The sequence below is a fragment of the Manihot esculenta genome, chromosome 11, assembly GCF_001659605.2.
Source record: "Manihot esculenta cultivar AM560-2 chromosome 11, M.esculenta_v8, whole genome shotgun sequence".
Classification (NCBI taxonomy): domain Eukaryota; kingdom Viridiplantae; phylum Streptophyta; class Magnoliopsida; order Malpighiales; family Euphorbiaceae; genus Manihot; species Manihot esculenta.
Genome location: NC_035171.2, coordinates 19,028,294 through 19,046,659, shown reverse-complemented (window position 1 = coordinate 19,046,659; position 18,366 = coordinate 19,028,294). Strand labels below are relative to the sequence as shown.

At 28.1% G+C, this 18,366-nt stretch overlaps 1 protein-coding gene across 2 annotated transcripts; it reads left to right on the top strand.

Moving 5' to 3' along the window:
• The first annotated feature begins 304 nt into the window (after positions 1-304).
• On the top strand, positions 305-3,441 carry LOC110626237 (endo-1,4-beta-xylanase 5). 2 transcript variants are annotated; one of them, XM_021772026.2, is made up of 9 exons: positions 305-687; positions 765-799; positions 915-1,071; positions 1,179-1,351; positions 1,486-1,587; positions 1,854-2,000; positions 2,079-2,283; positions 2,443-2,717; positions 2,943-3,441. In XM_021772026.2, the coding sequence occupies exons 1-9, from the start codon at positions 588-590 to the stop codon at positions 3,276-3,278; spliced, it is 1,530 nt and encodes a 509-aa protein (XP_021627718.1). In that variant the 5' UTR covers positions 305-587; the 3' UTR covers positions 3,279-3,441. The 2 variants fall into 2 exon arrangements, with proteins under 2 accessions (XP_021627718.1, XP_021627717.1); XM_021772025.2 differs by having other exon boundaries at positions 306-687; positions 2,079-2,717; positions 2,943-3,440.
• Positions 3,442-18,366: the final 14,925 nt, after the last annotated feature.

Below are 18,366 nucleotides of genomic sequence, written 5' to 3'. Positions count from 1 at the left end.
CCAGGATGGTATGAGGCGTACGATGTTGGTTGTGGAATCAAATAGATCCGACGCTGACAGAACACACTGTTGAAACAAACACTCTAATCAGACGCCCATTCGTCAATAAAAATATAATAGAAGAAAAAAGAAAATAATCATTTTTCTCTGATATAGGTACTTTATTACCTCCAAATGGAAACACAAAAAGACTAATTATTAAACAATCACTGATAATTCCAAATTAGTGGAATTAATATCTGCTCTCCTGCGTAGTTGGTGGTTGAAAATGACATAATCATCATTTACTATAAAGAACTTCAAGAAACAGTCCAAAAACATGCTAAATCCACAAGTCTTGAACACTGTCCTTCAAGTTCACATGAACCTCTCACGCAACATGTGAGCAAAGGGCACGGGTATCTGTAGCTTTGCTCAGCTCTCATCTCTTCTCTTCTCTTGTCTCCTGCCTCACTGTTTCCCTTGTGAACCCTCACTAAAGCTTCTAGCTCAGCTCTCTTTTCAGTCTACTGGCTTCTTCTTCAACCTCTCCATTCAATTGCTAGTTTTATAAGTCAGGCTAATCCCTCATTCCAATCACGCAGTACATGGGTTTGCTGAGCAAAAACTGCACGCAACAGGCTTCTTCCTTGTTGGGTTTCTCGGTTTTCTTGCTTCTTTTTTGCCCTTTCTCTGCTTTTTCTTACGGTACTTTCTCTCGCATTACATCTGTGGTTTTCATTGTAATCCATTTTGATTACTCGTTAATCATTGAACTATTGCAGATGGGCCTTTATACGACTACACGGCTTACACTGAGGTAAAACTTGGGACATTAATATCTACTGTGAGAATATTAATATACACAGAAAGTTGGTTGCATAATTATAATTAACTAATAAATAAATTGGGTTGTGCTTATTTTGGCTTGGCAGTGTAAAGGAGTACCAGAACAGCCACTCTACAATGGAGGGATTCTCAAAGATGAAGCTCCAGTTTTCAAGCCTGTTGTCATTGATGATGCTTCGATTATATACACCACGCCAGCTTTCATCCTGCATAATCTAACTCCGGCCATTTATTGCTTTTCCAGTTGAGTTCCCTTTCTTCTTTTCTCTTCTGCTTAGAATCTCTATTTGCTGAACACAAGAGCATTTCTTCATTATATATGCATATAATTGAATCTTGAACGAAAACAGTATGGGTTAAAATTCAAGGAGCAGAATCCAGCCTCGTAACTGCGAGCCTAACCACAGATAATGCTACGTACAATTGTGTGGGAACTGTTTTGGCTCGGAGTGGATGCTGGTCGTTTCTCAAAGGTGGATTCATTCTTGATTCACCTTCATTTTTGTCAATTTTATACTTTCAGGTATGTTTTTTTTTTTGCTCAACATTTTCTTGTGCATATTGCTCATACTCCAGACAATTAAGGATTGGGGTTTGGTTTAATGCAGGTACATGTTTTGACCCTTTTTTTTTTCTTTTTTCTTTTGGGTTATGCAGAATTCAGCTAATAAAGATATTGAAATTACAATTGCAAGTGCTTCACTGCAACCATTTACCTATCATCAATGGAGAATAAACCAGCAATACATAGTTAACACTGTAAATACCTCTAGCTCTTTATTTTTCTGCCTCTCTTTGAAAACTTACATTCTGTTATAATCCCATTAATCTTAACATTCTTAATTTCTGTTTCTCTTTTTTGGCGTCCTTTATGATTCTTGATGGTCCATGCCCAATTCCCCATGAATTTCCTAATCTGTTCTGGCCTAGGAATTAGTATCTTTGGTTTTCTGATATTTTGATTTGGTTTAGAAAGAAAATTAATTGAATTTTTCAATATAAGGTAGTTGTTTACATAATTCCAGGTTAGGAAGCGAGCTGTTACAATCCATGTATCAGATAAGCATGGAAATAAGCTGAAAGGAGCAGCCATTACAATAGAACAAATCTCAAAAGATTTCCCAATTGGATCAGCTATAGCAAAAACAATTCTTGGGAATTTGCCCTATCAAGTAAGTTTTTAGTAGAAACCAATAAATCCCAGAAGATCAACTAAGGAAGATCTAAATATTGTTTCTCTGATTGTTCAGAATTGGTTTGTGGAGCGATTCAATGCAGCTGTCTTTGAAAATGAACTAAAGTGGTATGCAACAGAACCTGACCAAGGAAAGCTCAATTACAGCATATCAGATCAAATGTTAGAATTTATCCGAGCTAACCAAATTGTTGCTAGAGGACACAACATATTCTGGGAAGATCCGAAGTATAATCCAGCTTGGGTTCGTAATCTTTCAGGTGATGCATTAAAATCAGCAGTAAATTCGCGAATTGAGAGCCTAATGAGCAAATACAAAGAAGAATTCATACACTGGGATGTTAGTAATGAAATGCTACACTTTGATTTCTATGAGCAACGTCTTGGGCCTGATGCAACTTTACATTTCTATGAGACAGCACATAGAGCAGACCCATTAGCAACCTTGTTTATGAATGAATTCAATGTAGTGGAAACTTGCAGTGATGCGAATTCAACTGTAGACACCTATATTTCAAGGCTAAGAGATCTTGAACTTGGAGGAATATTCATGGATGGAATTGGGCTAGAGAGTCATTTTTCAGAACCAAATCTTCCTCTAATGAGAGGGATTCTAGACAAGCTGGCTACACTTGGGCTCCCTATTTGGCTTACAGAAGTTGATATTAGCAGCAAATTTGATCACCAAACTCAGGTAACAATTATTGCATATTCATTCACTACCACCAAAATAGATCTAAGGCAGCGGCGGTAAATTATTATCCGTAAATTATTTATAATAATTTTAAACTGCTGTAAAATTATTACTTTAATAATATTAAAGCAATAATTTCATTAATGCAATTAAAATATTATTGTCTAAACCATAAAATGTAGTCGTGTGCAGTCTCTTTCATAGTTTTTTGTGTTAAATTTGCAGGCTATTTATCTAGAACAAGTGTTGAGAGAAGGCTTCTCTCATCCTGCAGTGAATGGCATAATCCTGTGGACTGCACTCCATCCTAATGGGTGTTACCAAATGTGTCTTACAGACAATAATCTTAAAAACCTACCAGCAGGAGATGTTGTGGACAAGCTATTACAGGAATGGAAAACTGGGGAGCAAAATGGCCAGACAGATGACCATGGTTCATACAGCTTCTATGGATACTTAGGTGAATATAGAATTAGTGTTGCATATGGCAATAGAACAGCAAATTCAACATTCTCACTATGTAGAAGTGATGAAACTAAGCATTTCAATATTCAATTGTAACCCATGTAGCTTTATTTGTGAACCCAAAATAACAGGGTCAAGGTTCACCAATGAGATGAGGAGAACAAGTTTATTGTCGAGAGAGAAACAACTTATATATTTTTCAGACGCTTAGAGCTATAGAATCTTATTTTATAAATAGAAAATTTTATATATAGGAAATAGCAATTGTTTTCTCATAGATGCTCCAATTTGATATTGGTTTATTTACTTGATAATTATAATTCATGGTCAAATTAATTCAGCTTTTGTCCCTTTCGGCTAGACGTGGCCACGGGCTGGTTCCAGTTTAGAATCAGCGATTCAATTTATTTTTTGAATTGAATCAAAATCAGTTGGATTTAAAATGAGCCTACACCATTTTAATTTTTTAATGATTTTAATTTAATTTTGATATGATTTTATAGTTTCGATTCAAATTTTAATTAATACAAATTATTGGATTTCGATTTAAAAAAATTAAAGTAAAAAATTTAAATAAAATATAAAAAAATAAATATAAATGAATATAAATTTTATTAAATAAATAAATTGTATAGAATGTATCATATGCATCATATAAAAAATAAAATAATATTATATTTAAATATAAATAATATTTTTTGCAAGCGAAAAATAAACTTGGACATAATTATTTAATGATTTAATTTATTTATGCATTATTTTAGGTGACGCAATTTTATAAAATGATTTACTTTAAAAATAAAGAATTAAAATTGAAACTAAATCCAATGCATGAGATTAGAATTCGTTGGATTTAGTTTAAAATTAAATTAAATTAAATATATAAAAAATTAAAATTTTAATATTTATAAAAATTAAATTGAATTGATTTTAAATAGAAATTAATTTGAAGCAAATCAGTCTAATTCGATTTAGTTAGATCGGTTAATTTTTTAATAGTTTTTTTATTTTTTATATTTTATTAGTGTTCTAAAATTTAATTAAAATATTTTAATTTTGGTTAGATATAATGTTTTTATATTATCAAAATAATATATTATTGCTCATTAATTAATTCAGTTCTATTTTATTTTTTTTTATTAATTAAAATGAACCAAATTAAAATAATTAAATTTTTTAAAATTAAAATTAAAAAAATAAAAGATAAACTAAATTTATAAATTAATTTAAATCGAATACGGATTATTTAAAACAGTTTCAATTTTAATTGACAGAAAAGGGACCGTAATTGGCCCATTCTAAAATTTAGATCCAATTCAAAACCCCAAACCGATTTGACCAGTCTGATCTTGAGTTTAATCCATCCAATTCACAATTCCAACTGGACCTTGGCCATACTACTTCTGCCATAAGCTTATGTGTGGAAATCCCACGTGGTGTGGGTACAGAAATTGTAAAGCATATATAATACCTAGTACAAAAGCTACCAAATAATATAATATGGGTTACATATCATTATTCTCACTCTTTGACTTTTTCAAACGTAATTAATTTTCTTTATTTAGTAAAGATCTAACTTCTTGTAATTTATCAATATAGATACCTTATATTACATTTGCTGAAATGCAATACAAAAGTTTCCAATTCTTCCTTCAAAGTGGCCTTTCAAATTTTTAAAATGTAAATATTATTTATAATTTTTTATATTTTTTTAATACATTTTATCCTTTTTTTTTCATAAAACTGTTATTTTATCCTTTTTAATATTTTTATCTCTTTTCTGAACTTTAAATGCTTATGTGACATTCATATTTAATTTCTTACATTAATTTCTTAAATTAAATAATATTATTTAATTTTAATTTTAGGGTTTTATATTTTATTTAATCTCTATATATAGTTTTATCAAAATTTCATTGAAACAATTGTATGAATCAACTACCTAAAGAAATTTTGACAAATTTTAAAAAGCTATCAGCTAAATTCTAGTGGAATCATTCTTTTGATAAGAGCAATATTCATTGGATGAGTTGGAATAAATTGTCAAAGAGCAAGAAGGATGGAGGCATTGGCTTTAAAGATTTAGATCTGTTTAATGTTGCCCTCCTATCAAAACAAGCTTGGTGTGTTGTGGTTAATCAAGAGGCTTTGTATGTAAGAGTTTTGAAAGAAATTAATTTCCCCTTTTTCTAGTTTTAATTCGGCTAAGAGTAGCAAGTCATCATCGTGGGGTTGGAGAAGTTTGCTCGAAGGAAGAGAGGCGTTGGCTTTGGGTTAGGGTGGAATATAATAGGTCCATCTTTTGTAAATGTGTGGCAGAATCCATGGATTTCTTCTCTTCCTAATTTCAAGATTATAAGTCAGAGACATGAGGACAGCCCCATTATCTATGTTTCAGATCTTATTGACTCTAGAACTCACAGCTGGATAAAGCCTTTGCTGCTGGCAAACTTTAGCACTTCTGAATATCATGCAATTATGAAAATTCCTTTAGGAAAGGAACACCAACAAGATAAATGGATTTGGCACTTTAATGCTTCAGGAATTTTAACGGTGAGATCTGCATATCACTTGTTGAAACAGAAGCAAGACAGGGAGCAGCTCATTAATACTCCTTCTTCTTCTTTCTCCCAGCGTTCTTCCTTTATATAGAGAGCTGTGGAAAACTCTTTGGTTACAAGAGTCAATTTGTTCAAAAGAAACTGTTTTTCTTCACTCCCGATGTCCTATTTATTTTTGAGAGGATAAATCTGTTCAACATACTTTACTCTTTTGTCCTCATGCTCAAACTTCATGGTACAACTCTCCTTTGGGTTTCTCTCCATCAATTTCTGGTTTTCCTTCGTTTGCTCAATGATAGTCTAATGTATATAGTTTTCTTTGTCAAAGGGACCTTCTCTCCTTAACCTGGTTGGTTTTTTGTGCTGATATATTTGGAAGGCTCGCAATAGAGCTGTTTTTGATAGCCTTGTTCCCGATCCTGTCTTAACTTCTAAGAAAGCTCAGAATGATGTTGCTGAGGTGCGGTCAATTGCTCTTCCACAACTGCATTCTCTGCCTCTTTCTCGAGAACCTGTTTCTTTTTCTAATTTTTGGAGGTCTCCTACTGAGGGTAGTTACAAAATTAATGTCGATACTTCTTTCAACCATTCGTCTGAATTAGAATGTGGTATTGGAGTTATTATGAGGAATTCTTCAGATTGATGGCTAGATAGTAGCTCAGCTATTGCGGTTTGCTCTTCGCCTTTGGTTGCCGAAGCCTTGGCTTTGCGGCACGCAGTTGCTTTTACTGTCTAAATAGCTCTTCAATCTGTTAACAAATCATGTTGTGGTTGTTCCATAGGACATCTAAGCTATTAGTCTTGATATTTCTAACATGCTTGTAAATAACCCATTCTTGTTTTTTATCTTTAGCCTCTAAATCTGCTAATAATTGTGCAAATTGGGTGGCTAAGCAAGCTAGGCTTAGAAGGCTTTCGTCTGAGTGGGCTTTAAACCCGTTGTTCAATTATAAGTTTTGTTGTGTATTAACTCTTCCCTAATATATATCACTTTATTTTTTTTATAAAAAAAAAAAAACTATCTTTTTTCTGTTTTTATTAGTAAGATTATTTTTCAAGTACCAACACATTTTAATTGAATTTTAAGAATAAAAGAGTTTTATGACACTACTTATATTTTGGAGTTTAGATAATAATATCTTCGTGATTATAAAATTGTTGCATTAATACTAATAAGGCAATAATTTGATAATAATTTAAAATTATTATAAAAAAATTATTTTTTACTATATAATAAAATGCTTTAATAAAAAAATTATTTTTATATTCAATAAAATTGTAATTTTAACCGCACTTTTATTCGCTGAAAAAAAAAATTTACTACCTTATATTTAATAGTAGACACAGATATAAGGTAGACACATATATATTTTTTTTTAAACTATTACTATTAACTTATAGTTATAATTAAAATATAGAAGGCAATAGTTTATGGTCATTATCTTAAATCTATTTTTATAATAATGTGGTTTCATTTAATTAATGAAATACAAAAGTAATATTTTTATTGAAAAAAATTAAATTATGCGAAGATTCATTGCTTTTTTGTACTCAACTTCCACTATGTTTTAATTCCAATTTCTTAAATTTTATGAAATGTAATTGAATTTCATATTTTATGTTTAATTTAAAGAGAAATTAGAATTCAATTTTACGAGTTGAATTCTATGAAACTAGTTATAATTAAAATCAATTTCTATAAATTTTAATGAAATTTGAAATGAATTCCACAAAACTTACTTAGCCATTGGTGAACTAAAATATTCATAATAAAAATTTTTTTCTTTTAATTATCATTTATTTTACTATTTAATTAAATAAATAATTAAAAAATGAATGATTTCAAAATAAATAATTATATCTTTTAATTTTGATATTATTTTATAAATATTAAATAAAAGAATAAATACTACTAAATAATCCACCGTTTATTTTAAACTTTCAGAGTCTCTTGAATTGATGGAATAAAATTAAAACTTTCTTATACAAGAGTATATGGTAATATCAACTCTCATGTTAATTTATTTTGATTTTATTAATATATTGTTAGTGGATTTATATTTTATTAATTGTGATTATTATTATTATTGATTAATAATTATACATATATCGTAAACAAGATTGATATACTTTACTCTTAAGGGTAATTTAGAAATTAGAAGTAAATGATTTCAATTTAAAAATTAAGCGAAACAGAAATTATATAAAATTCAATTGAATTCTGCATTCTAAATTATATCAAGCTAAACAGTAAAATTTATTTCAAATACATTCTATTTTAACATAGATGATAAAATTCAGAAAACTTATATTAAGGCTGACTTAATGCTTCTTTTAAATATTTAAATTGGGTAAATGACTATAAAATCTCTATATTTTATAGAGATAATGACTAAAAAAATTCATCCTCATTCTATTTTTATAATTACAGTTACTTTTATATTTATTTTAATTATATTCCGATGTTAAATTTTCTGTTAGAGACTAATAAAATTGTCAGTCATTTAACACATCAGTGAAATTTAAAATACAATTTATTATAATTTAAAATGTGAGAGTTTAATTGATAAATTTTTAAAATTCAGAGTGTAATTATAAATTTTTTTTAAAAGTGAATGTTTCTTTTCTATTTCTCTTAAAATTTATAGTATTATTACAAATTTTTTTAGTTTTATCGGTACATCAATTTTATTTTAATTTAATCCAGAATTTATTCTTACAGGAAATTTTCAGTGATTTGTCCATGAACCTTCAGGCATCAATTAATTTTCCAGTGTTGAATAATTTAATTCTCCAGGATTTTCTTTTTCACCTTCGTCGCCCATCATTTTTCTTCTAGAGGCATTGCCTCACCATCAATGCTTATGAAAGCTTGGATCAGCAAGGTTTCTTGTAGTATTTTTTCTAAGCAATATTTTTGTAATGCAAATGCTCTTGCGTGCAATCAGTGTTAGGTTTCAATTGTCCATATATTCAAGAGACATTGCCAAAATACTATTCCTTTTTATAAACTTTAGAATCAGTGTGAATGAGATAATGTCAAGTTGTGATAAGTGTTCATGTTCAATAGTTCTAATCCTTCTTGGCACATCAGCAATTTTTTTTTAAAAAGAAAAAGGTTCACGTTAAGGAAATGTTAAAGCTAATGTGCTTGAATTTTTGCTACTGGATCAGGATACCAGCTACAGGAGATGTCCACTGCTGCTCTGGGATATACAATATGGTGCAGGATTTGAAGGGTTAGCTTACTCCCACACATAATATCCAATGAAATGAATCAGAACATTCGAATCTATTTTTACACCATAATAATTTGGACGGTTTAACTTGGATTTGCAGTCTCTTTCCAGTCTGGGAGATGTGATCACAGCATTGGCTCAGAGAAATTCTCACATCCCTTACAGAAACAGCAACCTCACACTTCTCCTGCATGCCTCTTTAGGTAGCCACCCCATTTTCCCCTTTATCCATAAGCACCATTTTCTCCAAAATCTCCAGCTTCTCTCTATCATTTTCACCACGCTTGTATTTTGATAATCTGGTTTACACTGATGATTCTCTTTCTGGAAATTTTCTCCAGGTGGGCATGCTAAAACATTGATGTTCGCTCATGTGAGTCCAGAAGGAGACCCTTTTGGGGAAACAATCAGTACATTGAAGTCTGCTCAGAGGGTATCTACAGTTGAACTTGGTGCTGCTCGTGTAAACAAAGCGAGCAGTGAGATTATGCAACTCAAGGAACAAATTTTAACACTTGGTGTGCAGGTTGAGAACCATAGGACGGAAATGGTAAGCAAGCAACCGAGATCTCCACGTGAGAAACCAAAAGCAGCAATGTCCGAACAAATTCCTCCGTGTGTTGGTAGACTGAGCATTGAGAATAGCAGCAACATAAACTCTCAAACTGTAAATCTTACAGATAGAAAGGGATCAAAAACACCAGTAGCAATTCGTTCCAGAAGATTAAGTTTGAAAGGTCCAAGATACAGTAAGATTAGGCTATAATTGAATATGAGTTGAATGGGTTTTTAATAAGTTAAGATTCGATTAAAAGAAATAAATTTAAAAGTTAGAGTTCGAATTCGAATTTAATTTCAACTTTATTTATGAGTTGAATTCGATTTATAAAATAAATATTAAATTCGAGCTTAATTCCCGTTCGATTCATAATAAGGGTGTATTTTAGACTCCAGCTGGATTCGTAATAAACTTGTTTATTATATTAACAACGACTCCATTCAAAAAATTTAAATTTAAACTCATTTAGATTCGAATTTAAACTCGATTATATTATAAATAAGCTCAATATAATTTAAATTTATTTAAATTGAAAATGAAATTTAAATTATAAGCTCATTAATAGAATTAATTAAATTTTTTTATTTGATTAAAAATTTTCAAAACTAAAATTAATAAAAAAGAATATAGGAAGATATATTTTTATGAAAAAGTCACAATATTCTGTATTTCTTCAATTTTCAACGTGAAATTGGAACGGTGAATAAGTCTACTCACAAGTTTGTTTGTGAATCTGCCAAGAGTTTATTTGCTAATTGTTCACAAGTAAACTCGTAAGTTTATTTATAAATTTAAAAACGAGTTAAATACTATTAAATTTAAATTTAATTTATTTATTAAATAAATTTAAAAAATAAATTTAAATTCAACTTATTTAAAAATGGGTCAAGATCAATCCAACAATTTGTTTAGAAAATAAATCAACACCGATTAAATTTTTATTGTGATAAATATCAAATAATTCATAAATAAAATGACGTAATTTCCAGACAAAAGTAGCACAAGATGACATAAAGCAGCACAAGATGATATAAGCATATTGTTACGGATAACGGAATGAACAAATCCATTACAAACTCATTGTATTTTATTTGTTACTTATTTCTGTTATCTTATTTATCCTATTAGTTTGTTATTTTTTTGTTTTATATTTTTTTAGTTGTTTTAAAATTATTAATTTTTTATATTATAATTTTATTTTATTTTATTTTTAAAAAGCTTTTTAAAATCTGTTTTTATATTTAATAAAATTTAATATACACCTACCATCAAAAGGATAATAAAATTCATTAGACCAACTAATCGGGTAGGGGAAGCAACGAGTTTGATAGGGACGAAAATTTCTTCTTTAGAAAATGCAAAAATGCAAAACAGAAAAACAAGAGAGAGAGAGTAATAGCATAAATGGATTAAAGAGTAATAAGTATTTCATCCGTTTTGTAATTTTTTATTTTAAATTATTGTTATTTTTTATACTATGATAATTTATAAATTAATTATTATAATTATACTTTATTTTATTTTATTTTCAATACAATCCATCATTAAATTATTATTTAATAAATATTTAAACTATATTTTAACATTTAATAAAATTTAATATTTTAAAATAAATATAATTAAAAATTAATTAAAAAAATTATTTTTTTTAATATGAAAAAGTAAAATAAACATCGGCTGAAGAAATATTAATATTAAATTACCACAATTTTTGAATTTTTTTAAGCATGTCAGGCTGGTTGGAGTGACATGTGATAGCATCAGCCGAAAATGATCCTCCCCAATCTGTAGTGGGTTTTGATGTGACACGTAAAGACATGACAAAAGGGAAATGGTGGGCCCTTTCTCATCCAAAAGCTTCCCTTCTTCTCTCCAGTTCTTTTTCTGTGACTAAGGCTTTTTTTTTTTTTTCAAAAAGAAAAAAATCAAATCACTCGGCTCCCCAGCATTCATGTTGTGGGGATTCATGTACCAGAATATCATAACTTAGAAGAGCCATTTCTATGCTGTATGATTTAATTATGATGCAGTGAAAAAAAAAAAACTTAAAAACTTTTATATTTATATTATAAATTTAAAATTATAAATATATAAATAATTTTTTATATTTATCTCAATTTTAATTATTAATTTCCATTAATTTTGATTAAAATTTTTTTAATACATTATTATTTTAAAGTTTATTAGATGAAAAAATTTAATTTTATATTAACTCATATTTATATTTAAAATTTAAAATTTTAAATAATAAAATTAAATATTTTCAATATATCACAATTATAATAAAGAGTTAATAAATGTATAGTTTTTTAATTTAAATTTTATATGAAATAAATTTATTTTATATTTATTATATGTAAAATTAAATATATTATAATGAAAAAATATTTATTATAAATAAATTTTCATTATACAAATAGTTCATATTAAAATATTTCATTAAATATTTACATTATAAATTATGTACCTATTTTAATCTAATAAAAAATTAAATTTTATATTAATAATATTAAATAAAATAAATTATTATGTATTTTAATTTATAAATTGGGATTGATAATTCATAGAAACTCATATCTTTTAATCACATCTCTAATTGTTTGAGCTATTCCATATTTTCCTTCTTTGTTTTGTTCACCTATGTAATTTTATATTTATGATGTATATTAATTTATTGACTTATTAGATTAAAATTATATTTCATATCAATAATATTATTAAAATAAAAATATATATTTTTAAGGATAAAAATAAAACTTTAGTAATTATATTATATTTTATTATTAATTTTTTTAAATTTAATTTAGTTTTTTATATAATTCTGACAAATTAAAAAGATTTAGATTTATTATTTAAAATTTTAAATTTTAAATAAAATATGAATTAATATAAAAATTTAAAATTTTTATTTAATAAATTTTGAAAATAATAATTCACATGGATTAAACAAATTTTGATCAAAATTAATTGAGATAATGGCTAAAATTGAGCTAAGTAAAGAAGACTAACTTTATTGTTTAAAATATAAATTAATTGTTTGTCCCACTGTGTGAATATTAAATTTTTTATATTATTATTGTATAATATTTTTTTATAAAATAATATTTCTTTTCGTATTAATTTATTCTGCCTAATTAAAAAAAATATTTTTTAAAAAATTTTAAATTTAAAATAATAATAAGTATTAATTCATACACTAAAAGTCATATATAAATTATAATCATAAAGATAATAAATTATTATGGATATGTTAATTAATAATATTATTAAATATAAAAATATAACTTAAAAAAATATATATATATATTAAAGATGCTATTTGGCATAAATATTTAAATGTGTGATTTGATATAAGTAACATGAATTTAAATATATCACTTGTAAAATTTTTTCTAACTTATTTTATACTCTAATTTTCTTTATTATATATAAATATAAAAGTTAGTAAATTTTAAAATTTTTTTTATTCAATAGATTTTTAATCTCAAATTAATAATAATTGATAAATTACTATTAAGTTTCTCAATTTTTATAAAATTAACTAATTCATTGTTGTTTTAAAATTACTCAATTAAAAGGTCTCTCTATTTTATAAAATTTATCTTTTTAGTCCTTTTATTAAAAACAATATTAATTGCTTTAAATTATTTATATTATTTAATTTTTATAATTTTAATCATATATATTATTTAATTTTTATAATTTTAATATTAATTATATTTAATTCATAAGGCTAAATAAAATTAATTAATAATTTTTAAAAAAAATTAAAGAATTTAATTTTAATATTAATATATGAAGGGAAAAGACATGGTTGAACATTAAACACTAATAGCATTATTAATAAAATTAGTATGAAATAAATTTATAAGAATTTAAAATACACAAAAGTGTGAGGAGAAGAAATATGTCAAATTCGCAATTTCGCATCATTTCAACTCAATGTTTTTTTATTCTATTTACTGTTAAAATATTATTAAATTAATGTTTCATCTACTAAGATTCCCAAATTACTGTTAAAACATTTCTTTTATTTTATTTACTGCTAAAATATTGTTGGATTAATTTTATCTTTTATAATTTAATTCTTAAATATTGTCATTATTAACAAACCAATCTCTGTATTTTTTAAAAACCTATTAAAACGTACTTATCTTTTCTTTCTGTCAACGAAATACTTATTATGTTATTTTTTTCGTTAAAAATAGATAAAGGATGATAGAAAAAAATTTTAAAATCTAATTTTACTCTCAAATAAAATCCCTTATTTAGTTCTTGAATATTACTATTATTAACAAGTCAGTTTCTATATTTTCAAAAATTTATTAAAACGTACTTATTGTTTCTTATATATATATTAAAATATTTTTATCTTTTCTTATATCTATTAAAATGTTCTTATCATTTCTTTTCGTCAATGAAATAGTCAATTTTCTTTCTCATCCTCTTTCTCCTTAATAAAGAAAAAAAAGGAAGAAGAAGATGATGATGACGATGAAGAAAGAGAAGAAGAAGAAGGAGAAGAAGAAGAAGAAGAATCACCTTATCCTCCTCATCCTCTTCCTCCTCCTTAAAAAAGAAGAAGAATTAAAGAAGAACCAAAGAAGAAGAGAAGGAGGAAGAATCAGTAAAAAGGAAGGAGAAGAAGAAGAAGAATCACCTTATCCTCCTCATCCTCTTCCTCCTCCTTAAAGAAGAAGAATAATTAAAGAAGAATTAAAGAAGAAAAAGAAGAACCAAAGAATAAGAGGAGGAGAAAGAATCAGTAAAAAGGAAGGAGAAGGAGGAGGAGGAGAAAAAGAAGAGGGGTAATTTGGTCTTTTGCTATATTTTTAACGGCAAAAATAGTTGGAAGGACTATTTTGTTGATGAAGATAAAAAATAAAAATGTTTTAATAAATTTCTGAAAATGTAGAGATATTAATAAATTTCTGAAAATGCAGAGACTAATTAACTTATTAATAATGGCAATACTTATGAATTAAATTGTAAATCTCTCTTATTAATAAACCCATTATAGTTAAAAATATCAAAGGCGCCCATTAGAAACACAAATTCTTGAATATATATAATTTATCACATTACTCTTCAATAATTTTTTTATATTAATATAATTATTAAATTTGAATCAATTAGTAATAAACTAAAAGCATCAAAATTTATTTACCTTATGTTTGAAATAAAAGCATCAAATTTCTTTTAACTTTTTTAAAATTATTTTAAAATAAATATAAATTATACATAATTTTAATAATAGTTTAATTAATTTTTTCTTACAAATAATTATTCTAAATAGATATAAGTGGTTGAGAGAGAAAAAAAAATTATAAAAATTCAAAATCCAATTTAATCAAAATAAATAAATAAACAAATTAGACCCCATATATTCACTTAATCTAATTAAATAAAACCCTAGTGGCGTCCTTTTTCTCTATCCCACATCTCTATTCTTTTACTTTTTTTTTTTTTTTAACTTAAAAAGTCATCATTAACTTTCTCATAAATCTATACTGTTCTATTCTATTAATAAAAATATACCTCTATATCAATTTTCTTTTTCTTCGATCCTCATTGTTATTTTTACAGATTTTGAAGTTTTAGAACTTGAATCATCATGTTCATAATGATTCTATTGCTAATATTAAAGCAATAAAACTTGTTAAAAGAGGAAAAATCGAGTTTGCAGTAGCTGTGAAAAATAATTTATATTTTAAAAAAATTTATTATTTAATTTTAATTTAAAAAATAAAATTCATTAATAAATTTATATATAGAAATCTTAATAATATTTTTAAAGTATAAAAAATAACTTTTTCTTTTTAAACTTAGAATTTTCTTTTAAATAGTTTAAATTTTTATTTAATAAAAAAATATTTTATTGATTAAAATTTATGAGTATTCTAAATATCGAAAAAAATAATTAAAAAATATTTTTCATAAAATAAACAGAGTCTAAATAAAATATTTTTTTCCATCAACTTGCAATTACAAAAATTATGTCTATATAATTAAATACTATTAGAAAAAATTAATAAATTTTTGTCCGAATATGAGAGTTCGATCTTTCATAAATAGAATAAATATTCATTATAAGTAATTTATTTATTAAATAACGATTCAGTTCGAGCAGGATTAAAAAAAAACTGTAAGAGAAAGTAATCATTTTGTCTAGTCAGATTATTCGCATCATTTTATTTTCTAAAAAAGTTAAAATAAAATTAAAAATTAACGTTAAATATTGATAAAATAGTTGGAACTATTCTAAAATAACAATTTAAAGAAAAAGTCAAGGGTTTATTTTTAAAAAAAAATTAATGTGGAACCTAACATAAAACTACAAATAGAATACAACTTTATATTTTTGCAAATTTGGGTAGACAACTTTATAGTTTGCAATTGATGAGGGAAAGCGCAATTTGTTAATATGTGTTCATTAAAACTAAAATTTTGATATACGTGACTTTTTTACAAGAATCAAGATACAACACCCAACTTTACTTTTATTGAACATGTGACTCTATCAACTCTCCCATCATTTTATAAATATAATTTTAATTTTGTTATACGTTGGAAGTTCACAAATTAGAGCTTTATGAGTGAGTGTTTACTCGCATGATGTATTTGGGTGTTAGCCTATTCAGACTGAGAGTTCTTTTGTAAGGATTTTATTAGATCTGGATTGATGGTTTCTATTCTCTTTGGTATTTTTTTTTTCATATTTTGGATTTGAGTTTCTTATAGGTGCAGAGATGTTAATGTCGATGGAAATTCTTGAAGGAAAACACATTTCAAGATTCGTAAGCAAGAGCTCTTTGTTATCCCCTAATCCCAAAGTTATGCCACATGTCTCAACTGCTTCTCTTCTTTTCTTTCCCTGTACACTTGCATGCATAAGGTTGTTAGATCTATGGTGGTTATACGGACGATAGTGCTTGGCTTGTATGGCTAGTCTTTTTCTCTATGTGCTTTTACGTTTTCTTGGTTTTTTTTAGAGAAAGATACAAGCCTTTGATTCTTGGTTTTTTTAGAGAAAGATACAAGCCTTTGGTGTTTTAGAGAAAGATACAGTCTTTGAAATTGAGATCATCACTTGGCTCAAAGCTTCTTGGCCTAAGGATAGTATATGATCTAAGATTCAGAAGATGGTAGGGTTTTGGGTATGTGTGTGTAAGCTTAGTCTGAATGGTTCACACCCTCTTCCTTTATCATTTTTTTCTTTTGTCCTCTAGTGACATATAATCGCCATTCTGCTACAACTGTTACTACATGTCGTTATCATACAGAACCGTACGTATGGACGTACTGTTCCCCTTTCTCCATCATCAGGTAGCTATTTAATTCCTTCCAACGCCCATGCTAACATGGTCCTAGATGTGGAAGTGTCTGTTCCCCCCACTGACCCATAAAGTCAGGTGAGCTGGATTCTTCTCTACTGGGCCCGAGCCCCATTCTGCCTGAGCGTGGTTTGGGCTGCATGCTAGAGGACAGGCTTGCGTATTAGGCTCTGATGTGTTACAGCCTGGCTCTCCTACGTGGCCTCGATTGCGGCCCAAGTAGCAGAGATCCAGCGGTCATCAAGTGCCCCTTTACCTGCTCATTAGTTATTCCACGATTAATGAAGGGTAGATCCCGAAGCCTCAATTATGACTGCGTGGCTCTAGGAATGCTTTTATCAAAATGTCTTCTCTCCACCTTTACCCATTTCAAATTCTTATTCTCGATTTTGGTCTTGACTCTTCTTCTCGCTCTGCTCCCATTAACTTGTTCTCTTTTGCCTCTGTAATCTCTACTCTGAGGTACATCCCACTATTCTCATGGCTTCCATTAGAATTCCCGATGTTATGGTTTTGATATTCTCTGTCACTCCTTCTTTCCTTTCTAATTTTTTTCTCCAGTGAGTACATCGATACCTCCATTTATAGAATTAGGGCTCCTCTTCGCAATGAGAGGATTGTCCTTCCTAACCCGCCTCGACGGGCTTGATAGACCTCCAACAGGGTCGCAACTTAATTTTTTTTCATTAAGCAACGCGATTTTGGGCTGACCTTCCCCTTCACCCCCTTTTTCATCGAGGTTTTTTACTCATTTCAGCGTCACCCCTTGCATTTTATCCCCAAATTATATCCTCTTCATGTGCTCTTTTAAATCAGTTTGCTTGTGTTGGGTTTTTGCCCCTTCCATTGCTCTGTTCTCCACTTTCTTCCGCCTCGTCCGAGCGAACCATGGGTTTTACTGTTTTGCTCCTCGGTAGGGGGAGTTGTCCATCTTTTCTAGGTAAAAAGATTCAATAAAAGGCTGGACTGAGGCCTTCGTGGTGGTCAAGCTAAAGGAGAGCTCGAAGATCAGCTGAGATGTTGATCTCTCTTGAAGGGAGGTCCCTCAGGGCTGCAATGACCTTCCCTGGCTGACCCTAGTGGACCAGATTTGCCTTCTTCGACTGACCTCTATACGGAAGAAGTATGATGTCGAGAAGTGCATATTCATGTCTAACCTCCAGGACTGCTAAGAAGTTGGTATTGTTAATGATTGTTTTCTTATTTTTCTCTTCTGGTTGTATTTTTTTCTGTTATCCTGAATTCTGAGTTGCGTTGTTTTCTCTTTTCCAACTTCTGCCTCACCCATGGACAATCTCAAATTCCCAAAGAACTTTATCCTGTCTAGGGAGAGAATGAAGGCCACGCTGGAAGCCTTCAAGGCTGGCAAGTCCGTGGCAGACGTAACTTGTGAGGTTTTCTAGGTTGTTGCTTCTACCTCTGCGAGCTGAACTCTTGCTCCTGCCCCTTCTCTAGCATTGACATATTGTAATACCCGGCTAGAGTCCGGCA